The 12108-nt window shown below is 41.5% G+C and overlaps 1 protein-coding gene across 1 annotated transcript in view; it reads left to right on the forward strand.

Moving 5' to 3' along the window:
• UST (uronyl 2-sulfotransferase) overlaps positions 1–8024 on the forward strand; it is a 2042870-nt gene extending 2034846 nt beyond the window's left edge. Inside the window, exon 8 of the mRNA XM_044068933.1 lies at positions 7015–8024. Within this exon, the coding sequence (XP_043924868.1) occupies positions 7015–7295 (281 nt within the window). The 3' untranslated portion in view covers positions 7296–8024. The remainder of the gene's footprint in view (positions 1–7014) is intronic.
• The last annotated feature ends 4084 nt before the right edge of the window (positions 8025–12108 follow it).

Genomic DNA, 12108 nt, shown 5'->3' on the forward strand with positions numbered 1-12108 from the left:
AGAGAGGAATATGCCACTCACGTTCTCTTATAGTGAGTATAAAGAGTTATGTACTTACCATAACTTGTAATTTGTGCTATCCAGTGTCATTATTCATCATGATGGGTTTTGGATCCGACCTACGATCCGAGCCGGCAACTAATAGACAGACCCAAAGCTCAAGCTCCTACCCTTCCCATAATCCTCTGCTGACCTCCAACCCTCAGATCGTGTTTGCTGAACAAATGGAAATGCAGAACAGCCTGCAAAGGAGATTAAAATATTAGAAGAATGAACCACCCCAGCTCTACCAGATCCCCAGAAGGAAGGGGGAAGGAGGGCGGGAATGTGGTTAATAATGACACTGGATAGCACAGATTCCAAGTTATGGTAAAGTCTATAACTCTTAATCTGATGTTATCTGTGTCATTATTCATCATGAATGGGTCAGAATCCCCAGCTACTATGAGCCCTGGGTGACCTCAAGAAAGGCAATGCTGGAGCACAGAGGAACCAAAGGAAGCCCTGTTCCTAGACACCAAATCTAATTTAGAATGCGAAGCAAAGGTGCGGTGGTTAGACCAAGTAGCAGCCACACAAATCTCATCCAAGGAAAATTTAGCCAAGAAGGCTGAAGATGTAGCCACAGACCCAGTAGAGTGTGCCTTAACTGGTCTAGCTAGCTCTACATGCCTGCTATCATAAATGTTGAAATACAGCTAGCAATCCATCTAAAGATAGTTACTTTAGAAAATGCCAAACCCTTTCTATTTTGAGAAAAAGCCACAAAGAGCTGGTCCAACTTCCGAAATTCCTCAGTCCTTTTCAGATAGAAACGTAATTGTCTATGTCTGTGAACATCTAATCAATGCAAAATACATTCTCCTTTGTTAGAGTAATTAGGGAAGAAAACCAGTAGTTGTATTGATTGATTGAGTTTAGCCTCTAAAGCTACATTCGGGAACAAATGAAGGATTTGTTCTAAGGGACACCCTGTCCTTATGAAGACCATAAATGGAGGCTTAGTGCTTAGAGCCTGCAGTTCAGAGAACCTCTTGACAGAGGTAATTGCCACTAAAATGCCATCTTCCAAGAGAGGAACTTAATATCACAAGAAGCAGCTGGTTCAAAGGGCTTTTGTGTCAAGAATTGGAGCACCAAGTTCAAATCCCATGGTGGGGAAGGATCTTTGATAGGCGATCTAAAAAGAAAAACTCCTTTGAGAAAGGCTTTACATGGTTTAGATAGTCTTCTTGTTCAAATGGAAATTAGAAATGGCTGCCAACTGGAGCTTAATCGTAGAGAAGCTCACCCCATCCTGAAAAAAGAAGACTGGAACAGCAAAATATCAGAAATCAAGACCAAAAAAGGATCCAGATTGCAATGTCTGGCCCAAATAGAATACCTTTCATATTTACTGGAATGCACCTTTTTCATAGATGGCTTCTGGGATGCCAAGATGGTGTTCCTCACCAGGGAAGGAAAGGGTTACTGGAACTGGAGAAACCATGTGACTAGACGGAGAGTCTGGAGATGGGGAATTGGAAGCCCCCAGGGATGGGAAATGAGATCCGGAACAGGATCCAGTAACCAGGGAGGATACTGTAGATGAGACCGTAGAAGGGAGAACCATGCCTGATGAGGCCAAAAGGGGGCAGTGAGGATGAGAGAAGTCTTCAGGCAGTGAGCGTTCTGTAAGACATTGGGTATTAGAGGAGTAGGAGGGTAAGCATAGAGTAGTTCCGTTGGCCAGTCATGGATTAGAGCATCCCTGGGTGACCCCCCCCCCCCGCTGGAGGGATCAGGACAAAGTAATTGCTGCATTTGTTGATGATTGGGGAGCCAAACAGATTGCAGCATGGCTGACCCCAACGGTCAAATATCTGACTTGCCACTGTTGGATTCAGGAAGCACTCATGGGGACTCAAGACAGACCTGGTAAGTTTGTCGGCCAACATGTTGGAACTGCCAAGAATGTGTGTTGCAAGAAGAAAGTGCCTGGAAGACATTGCTCATTCCCACACTCTCATGGCCTCTATGCACAGAGGATAAGATCATGTTCCCCTTTGCTTGTTGATATACCAGACTACCACCCTGTTGTCCATTTGAATTGCAGTGATCCCCAGAGGGAGGCACTCCTAAAAGACTTGCAACGTTAGAAGGACTGCTCTCATCTCTAGGATATTTATGTGCAATTTGGTCTATGTGGGGGACCATGTGCCTTGAGCCATCCTGCCCTAAAGATGCCTCCCACCCCAACAGGGAGGCATCTGTGGTCACCATGGCCTTGGGAGGTGGAATTAGGTCCAGAGACTGAAGCCACCAAGTGAGGTGATTTCTGCAAACCCAAGTCATCCTGATGGTCATGGACATGGGATGAACCTAAGCAGACTACTGGACTGCCAGGGTCCATTGCTTGAAGAATCAGATGGACTGACAGGCACTCTAAATCCAGCAAATGAGAGACATGATCTTGAATGAGTTGAACCCTGTGTAAGGGTAGTGCTGCAGTCTCTGATACTGTGTCCAATTGGATCCAGATAAACTCGAAGTTTTGACCCAGAGAAAGATTGGATTTGGGTAGACTAACTGTGATGCATAGATGATGAAAAAGGTTGAGGGTGTAACTGGTGGCTATTAATAGTTGATGACTCGTGGAAGCCGTGAAGAGCCAGTTGTCCAGATACAGGAAGACCTGGAATCCCTGTAGCCAGAGAAAAGCTGCCACCACTGCCATGCATTTGGTGAGTCCAAGGGGCAGGGTACTGGACTGGAAGTGATTGGCCCCTAACCAAAAGTGCAGGTGTCTCCTGAAGTGTCTGTTAATCTTGATATGATAGTACGTGTCCTTGAGATCCACTGAGAACATCCATCCTGTTAGAACCTCTTGAATGGCTCTTTTTTGAAGAAGATCTTGAACATCGAGATAGGCCAACTCCCTTTGGTGGGGTGGAATGTCCAGGAGAGATTTTAGAACTGGAGGGGGCTAAAAAAAAGGAATGAAGTAACCCCTGGAAATAATCTTTAACACCCACTGATCGGAAGTGAGACTTGTCCAGGCTACTGGGTGTAGGAAGAAACATCCTCCGACTGCCTCCAGGGCAGGACAGACAGGCAGCACTTCAGAAGCACTGCAAGGGCTTCTTCAAGAAAGGTTCCCAAGAGCCCTGATTCTGCAGCCCCCCTCTACCTGTGGGGCAGTGTCTACCATTGAATCCCCTACCCCGGTATGCAGAAAAGGATTACTGGGGAGCATCCTGGAAGGAAGACTGAGTCCTGTGGAACCAAAGCTTCTTACTTTCCCTCTGAGCCTTGGAAAATGAACATTGGGGAGTAGAAAACTTGATTCCCACTGCAGACAGAGTCTTCCCCTCCTGCTCAATGTAGGTCAGAGTTTCCTTGATGGATGGTCCATCCGTCAAAGTGGGGGTGTTAGTAAAGGATGCCTTAACAGTTTCCACAAACCCACAAAGGAGAAGCCAGGAATACGACCTAATGGCAATGCCTGCGCCAGCCACTCGAGAGGTGGCCTGTGCCGCATTTGAGATCAACCTCATCGAAGCATTAGCTAAGGAAGTTAGAGTAGACAGCCTAGGAGACACCAACTTAAGACTCTGTGGAGGCAACAGCTGTGTAAGGGAAGTGGTGAGTTCCAACACCAAATCCCTCTGAAGCCAGGTAAAGTGTGCCATATAGTTAGTTGCTGTCAGTCCTAATATAGCTGAGGCAAACACGTGCTTTCCAAAAGGGTCAACCACCCGAGACTTCCTGTTTGGAGGATGGACCGAGGAACTCTGTTCCCCCAGCTCCTTCTTAGCAGCAGTGGCTGCCATGATGTCATCGACCGGTACACCCTTGCTCCAAAAGGTTTATCATTGGGAGGACTGAGGAATTTGTCAACTTTCTTGGGCACTGGTTCCACAGTGTCCGGCTCCTTCCAAGCCCTGCTGGCAGTAAGTTCTACAAGCTCGTCGACTGGGAGGCCCAGGTAGAAGATAAGCCCACCTCAAAGGCCTTTAAAAATACAGATTCCTCCGAAGACAGGGTTGGGGAAGACCAGCCACCTCTTTGTTTAAGAATTTCAAGGATGTCCCCAGAAGACACTTCCTTAGACAGATGTCTTGGGGACCCATTTCCGTCAAGACAAAAAACAAAGTCGCTAATCCACAAGCGCAATAAGATTTTAATATAAAAGAACAACACTGATGAAGGACTTTTATGTCTGAAAGCTTTGTTATTTTATATTAAAATCTTATTGCGCTTGTGGATTAGCGACTTTTTTTGTCTTGAACTGTTTTTGCCACTTTCCACTTAACTAGCTTGCTTACTTTGGACTTTTTATCTTTCATATGACCCATTTCCCTCCTCGAAATCCATGTCTTCCATGAGGGACTCTCTGGGGCAATCCAAGTGTCTCCTCTTACACATTCTTTTCCGAGGGGGTTCCTCCCTGGTGGGCTCAGGTGAGGGCTCAGAAGAGACAGGACCCCCAAGTGAGGCAGTGCCCATCTGAAGGTTTTTGCAGGAGAGCTGACCCTGGAAGGATGATGAGGTCTCGACACCCAAACTCGAGAGAGGCTGCGGAGGACCTAGAGAAGGAGAGGTGACTGCCAAACTGGAGAAGGTCCTGTCTACTGCTCAGAAGGCCAATGGGCTGGACAAAGCTCACCTTTCCTCTCCAGTGGCCGCAGCTGGCCAGGGGGGAGAAGGGACCCCGACCCAGCACCAAAGCCCCCCAACGATATCGGCTCTGAGCTGTCCAGTGCCAAAGCCCCGAAAGCAAGGGAATGGTTAGAAAATTCCAGGCCCGACCCAACTCCCAGAGAGCCAGCACTGACTTCACAGAGATGAGGCACAGTCTGTTCAAAGTTCAGCAGAACAGAGCCAGACAGAGACCCTGATGGTGTTGAGAAGGGAGGAATACTGGACACCATTGCCCTCTCATTAGGAACACTTTGGGCCTGATGTTCCAAAACTAGATGGATTAGAAAAGGAGAGTGGAGTCCTGTAGATGGGGAAGGTCCCCTGGGCATCTGAGCTGGAGATGACAACAAGCCCAACTCAATCTGGGCTTTGAGGAAACTCATCATCATCCTGTCCATATCCCAGGGTAGTAACCTTCTTGAGGACCTGGATCAAACTGACAAGTGTCCTGATCTTGCAGGCAATCCTGCCCTGGATCCCATAGCCCTATAGTCCCTTGGAGGGGATCCATTCTGACGAGACGGACCAACTTCTTGTAGGGCCAAGAAGGTGAGCCTTCAATTATACTGGGATCCAACAAAACTGTCAGATCCAACAGCCTAGATGGATCCAAGGGCTGGGAAGGTATGCTGGTTGGATATGACAAGCCACTCGGATCCAGGGATGGCTTGTGCCTGCTCAGATCCAAAGGCCTCTGCTCCAAGGAGGTCTTGGATCCGAGAGTCAGATCCTTAGCTCTCGGAATGGCAGATTTTGGATGCTAAGCTGAAGAGGTTGGACCCAGATCCAGGGATCTGTGATCCAAGAGCTTCAGCTTTTTTGAAGAGGACCCTCCCCCCCAAGGTAGGAGGCCTCTTTTTAGGTTCCTGAGGGGGCTTGGAAGGGGAATCTGAGGGCAGAAGACTCCCCTGAGTCAAGCCCGTCAAAAGAAGTTTGTTGCAGAGCTCCACGAGGACGCTGAGGTTGAATGCAGCACAAATGTCACATTCAACCTCCAGGTGCGCCACCCCTAAGCAATAAAGACACTTCTCGTGCAAGTCGGAACATGGCATCTTCCGACTGCACGAGGAGCACCTTTTGAATCCAGAGGGTTTATTAGACATGATAAATTGCACACAAAAAAAACACACTAAAACCACACACACAGGCACCAGCAAGAGAAACACAAGACAAAAATCACTACTCCCCCTTTAAACCTAAAAATGAACTGAAAATAACTCTTTTTCTTTTTTAAAGCAAAGAAAGGGTGGGAATGAAACATAATGGAAGGGGAGGGGAAAACACTAAATAGCTAGATTAATGCACAGGAAAGGGGAGGAAACTACTCTAAAACAACTTTAACTACCGTAAAATAAGTAAATAATCACTACTGGATAACTAACTTTAAACTAGAAAAAAAAAAAAACAAAAGAAAAACACTTATCTGACTAGTTTGAGCTCAAAGACCATGCCCAAAGCATTTCAGCAGCAAACGAGATCTGAGAGTTGGAGGTCAGCAGGGGATTATGGGAATGGGAGGAGCTTGAGCTCTGGATCTGTCTATTAGTTGCCATCTGAGATCCGTGGTCGGATCCAAGACCTATTTGTGATGAATAATGACACGGATAGCATCAGATCTTACACAGTTATACTTTACGTGGCCTTAAAGTCATTCCTGACTGTGTAAGTATCATTTTGATACATTATTTTTTAATTACTGATTGGTACACAAGCTGATACCCACTTTTGACTCCTTTTCTCAGCCATATTTTCTTCTTTTCTTCCATTGCAGCAAATAACTAAAGATCAACATGGGATAGGACGCATTGCAATAGGTGTTACACAAAGCATTTGTTTTATTCTTTTCTCATTTTTGAGGGTATTGCACCCATTTCCAATAGTGTACAGTCATGTGTAAGATATGTATAAGTTTTCCATTGCTGTGTAAGAAGGTGTCATCCTCGTGAGAGAGAGCAGAGTCATGGAATTGTTTGTATTATAATGGGTGGCTAGGGGCTGGGTACAACATAAAGACCCAGCCCATGTATAACATGTTTTCTTTGCCTGATCAGTGCAGTTTGCAGAACATGAGTGAACTGATTATTGTCATTGTGGCAGTATAAGGTAACAGCCTGAATCATAATGCATATCTATGATATCTGGTGACACATTCAAGTGTGTAATGTGCAAACATAGCTTGCAGTCCTGACACCATAAAATATGTATGAAACTGCAGAAGACCATAGCAAATATGTAAAGTGCATTTCTAGTCTTAGCAACCTGCAGAAGTCAAATAAAAAATAATTAATTTTTGTATTAACACTAAAAATGTTGTTTGTTTTTTTTTTATAGACTACCGAAAACAGGGAAACTTAACTGGGACTGTAAAGAAACAGATTCCTTCTCCTGAAGCGGTTGAGGTCCTTTATCAGCGAATGAAATATGAGTATGACTTTTACTATCATGTCAGGGACCAGTTTCACTTGTTTAAAAGGAAGCTTGGCCTAAAGTCTCAAATTGTAGCTTCTCCAAGGCCAGAATTTCTGGTGTCCTCTCATGCTGAGACAGAAGAGCCCACCATAGAGGAAGAGGACAATGATGAGAACTGGCTGGAAGATTTCAATACAAGGTGATGGACGGCACCTCAGGCTAAGGACATCTGAGCAGACTTAAACTAATTTAAAAAAGTGAGACTTAATTAATGCTTATTGGCATTAAATAAACATTCCCACATGTTGGGGTACATGGGAGATACTCGGTTTTGCGGGTTTTTAAATAGTCCCCCTTTACTGCATAACATCATTTCTAGGATGTGACAAACAAGAAATCTTTGCATGGGACACTATAAAGGTCACATTTACTCCTTCCTGCAGCATCTGGTCTCTGCAGGATTCAGTGTAATTCCTGTATGTCTCATATCCTCTTTTTCTCTCTCGGTTATGGGTCTTGGGTTGTTCATAGTTATAAAACACATCAAAGGTTTTAAAAATGTATTACCTAAAATGTGATGTTACTGTGTGCAAATCCTGCAACAAGGAGCTGGACTAAGGGACAAAGGTTGCAGTAATCAGTTTGATTTATAAAAAGGAAGGCACACTGGTGCCACAGTTAGTGTTACTGCCTGATATTGATTGGGTCTTCAGTTCAGTTTCTGATGCAGTGCTCTCTTTGCAGAGTTGTGTCTCCATTTGTCCATATGGCTTTTGCAAAGTGTTGTGATTTCCTCCTACATCTGCAAATTACCAGAGGTGTGCATGCAATGGATGAGTTAATGTGTATGAGTGAGTGTATGTGTGCGTCTGTGTGTCTGACCCACAGTACACTGCTGTCCTGTCTGATATATAAGTGTGTGTGTGTGTGTGTGTGTGTGTGTGTGTGTGTGTGTGTGTGTGTGTGTGTGTGTGTATATATATATATATATATATATATATATATATATATATATAAACATACACACACACACATATATGTATATATATATGTATATATATATATATATACACACACACACACACATATATATATATATATATATATATATATATATATATATATATATATATATATATATATATATATAAAAAATATATATATATATATATATATATATATATATATAGATGTCAGCAATAACACATGATGGAGGGTGGCTGAACTTATTTTACCATGAACTTATTGCATTGTGAGGTTGTGAGAGATAGACTCAACAGGTGAGTGCATTACAAGCCAGGAAGTGTGGAAATATCTAGTCATCACATGCCCCAACATGTATTATTGCATTTATGAAATTATATAGCATTACTTGTAATACAGACATTTTTAATGGAGAGAGTTATTTTGCCAACACACATTTGCGCACAAACACACACACGCACACAGATGCGCATATCTACATTTTGCCAAAAACACTCTTTATCACAAGTCCTGATTTTGAAAAAAAAAAAAGTGTGATAAGTGGATTTGTCTTGACAACAAAGGTTTTTGAAGGTAAGCATTGTCCCCCAACTCACCATGTGGTAGAAGAGCCCACACAACCACCTTTACTTAATATAATTACTTCCAGGGTGTCACATCAATAGTGTCTTATTGAAAAGGTAGCACTTATAAAAAATGTGTTTCTCAAGAAAACAAGGAAATGCATGTATATTTGTGTGTAAATACATATAAATACATATTTATATAAAACTGATTTTTTTTTTTTACAAACAAGTTTATTAGGAGTAAAAAAAACTAACTGGAACTGATTTACCTGCTAGTTATTTGTCATGATAAGTGCAACTACATAAACCCCATGAGAAAAGTAATAACAGATTACAGCAACATGACAGCCTGAAGACATTTATCATATCCCTGTTACCTCCAGGTGTCTATACATTGTATTTTATAGTATATGCAATTACTCCTCACCTCCACCAGCTTCCCTATTCCTCAAGTGCAAATTGGATAACATTCTGTCTGGTTGAGTTCATCCTTCTGATGTTGAACTTTCCTATTCCTGTATTCCATAAGAAATCACCAGTGGTGTCATTTCTTAGTACACACCCTAGTAGCGATTCACTTCTTTTCACAGATTTCCATTTTTTTCATTTTAGTGCAACCTTGGGGGACTTTCATTTAATTTTTTCATCAGTTGGAACTCCTGACCAGTTGAGCTCAGGAGGTGCTTTCTTGATGAGTTGCACTTCTATGATCTGTGGTGGAAGCATCTGTGTCTTTTCATTTAAAAAACACAATGATTTCCCCCTGGTGCTTCAGGCTGATAGGCTTACTGCTGCTGGAATAATTAATGTTGAAAGTTCACCTGATGTGTATGCACAAAACATTCACTAGTGGGGTGGGATAACAACATTGTATCAAACTGGTAGTCTAACATTAATCGTTAATGTTGATTTTTACCAATAATGACATGTACTGTTATTTTGCAATCATAAAATGCATCTCTTATTATTATTACGACAACGGTACAATCCCACCATGTATTACTGCTTAATTGCAGTGCTTTGTGTTGTAACGTTGTAATTTTTTAAAACAATGAAAACAAACTTTTGCCTTTTTTTCAAACAAGAAGCATCTTTATTAAATTATCAACTTATGAAATATTCATACATTTATATAAATGAAATGAAAATAAATGAAAACAAACCATATTGACATAATTTTAGTTGCAAACATTATACATCACTTATAATCTATCCAGTCGTTGTCAAACTTTACATAGCTCTTTCATATCCTGTCTTCTTTTAAAACTTATTCCTGACTTGTATGTATTGTTCCCACAATTCTCATTTTTTCTATGTAATTTGCTCCAAACTGCCTTGTTCTTTCGGAGGAATGCGTGCAGTTCAAATTAATTCTTGGCCCCTTTCCATTCTGTTACCTTTCTTTCTGTCATTATTTCCTCCCAATATCTATTTTTTTGCCAGTTTTCTCCATCAAATTCCAGCACCCTATCCCATTTCCAACTGTTTTATCGCTATTACTATATTCACTGCTTCTAAAATGCACAAATACCCACTGATATCCACCATGGCAGGTAAAGTAAAATACCATTTTATTTTATTTTACCTAGCGTGGTGAATATCAGTGGGTATTTGTGCATTTTGGATTTTTTTACCACTGTCAAACTTTGATACTCATGTGGCTGTTTTGGATATATTCACTGCTTCTAGTACAGTTGGTTTAGTTTTTTTCCATTTTCTAGTAATTGTTTTTTGGCAGCCACCAGAATTAAACTCAGCAAGGCCTTACTGCTATAGGCAATTCTGATTCTGTATCATAGCTCAAAAAAAATATTTAGTTATACCAAATTGTTCGCCCAGTATCTCTGACAGAGCAGTCTGCAGGGAATCTTAAAGTCTGCCAACTCATTACACTCCCAGAAAATATGTTCCCAATTACCTGTTTCTTCCCCATCATACATCAAATGTTTGCTATCTACCAAAGGAAACAATTTTTGGAGTCTACCTAAGGCATAAACAATTTATTTAAACACTTCCAATCAAAGATCCTAAATCTGCTAGACTTTGTTGCATATTTGGGAGACACACATATATCCTCCATTGTTTCTTTGTGAATTACTTATCCAATCTCTCTTCCAAATCCTTTCTAACCTCCTTTGATTCTTAATAGTTATAATGCAGCATTTTATATGCTGTACTAATTATTGCGTTTTTTAACAGCAGCTTCTGTTCTAGATTCTACTAAAAACTCTACCAGTGCTGGTCTTTCACTTAGGATCCCCCTATTTCTTTCTCTTTGTGTATACTCTGATATTAATCCTTGATAAGGAAGGCAATCTGTAGCGTGCAATTCAAATAAATTATTGGCCTCTTTCCATTCTGTTACCTTTCTTTCTGTCATTATTTGCTCCCAATATCTATTTTTTTGCCAGTTTTCTCCAACAAATCCCTAATTGCAGTCATCTCTATTGGCAGAATCCCCTTTCTCCTGTCCCATGTTGGCTTAGTTCTTAGAATACTTTCTGCTACTTTATTCATTTAATAATTCTGTATGGTTATTGTTATTCTCCTTAAGGAAATGCACCCAAAATCCCAGTCTCTCCTTATTTCTCGATCTTCCCCATTTCATCATCATCCCTTTCCACTGTGAATTATAGGTTACTGCGTGTGCTATGTATAGGAGTCTTAACTGTGTAGCTGTAAATACCAGTTCAAATTGGGTAATCCCAAACTGCCTTGTTCTTTCGGAAGAATCAGCTTATCACATGTAACTCGTGCCGTCTTCCCCTTGCAAATGAAATCCTTCAGCTATTTATTAATTGCCATCCACAACTTCACCTCTGGTTAATAAAAATATGCCTGGCCTGTGTATAAAACCAAAGGGACTAAATCAACCTTATTATTTTATCAGGGAACGCAAATACTTCCTTTGCCCTGCTCATAAAGTTCCAGCTTACTCTGTCAAACGCTTTCTCTCCATCAAGACCCACCAACAACAATGTATTTACTTACATTCTGCTTCCCTCTGGATCATCAGTGTTCTGTTGATGTTGTCAAATATTTGCCTCCCCTCCACAAAACCACACTGATCCACATCTTTCAATTTTGGCATCACCTTTGCAATTCATTTTGCTATTATAGACAGAAAAACGTTTTGCCTTTTTAAAGGGGAGTTGTTTTTAGTAACTGATAAAACATGTTGCACTTTTTTTTTCTTAGAGTAGAAATTCTGTGCAGTGGCCAAAATATTAGATGTGAGTCTTTGTATGTCAGTAACAAATTATTCTAATTCTTTTCCAGTCTACTTCAGGCCATATCTGTACTAACACATTCCCAGTATAGCCCAGTCCAAAATGCAGGATAAAATGTGTTGCATTTTGGAATAGTTTGAAATGTATTGACAAGACAATATGCACTGAACTGGAAATCTGTAAAACAATAACCTCCTTCTGTGGTTCGTTGAATGTAAAGGTGGTAGCTCAAGGGA

Source organism: Protopterus annectens, chromosome 1.part0 (genome assembly GCF_019279795.1).
Source record: "Protopterus annectens isolate FY-2018-M chromosome 1.part0, PAN1.0, whole genome shotgun sequence".
In the NCBI taxonomy this organism is placed as follows: Eukaryota; Metazoa; Chordata; order Ceratodontiformes; family Protopteridae; genus Protopterus; species Protopterus annectens.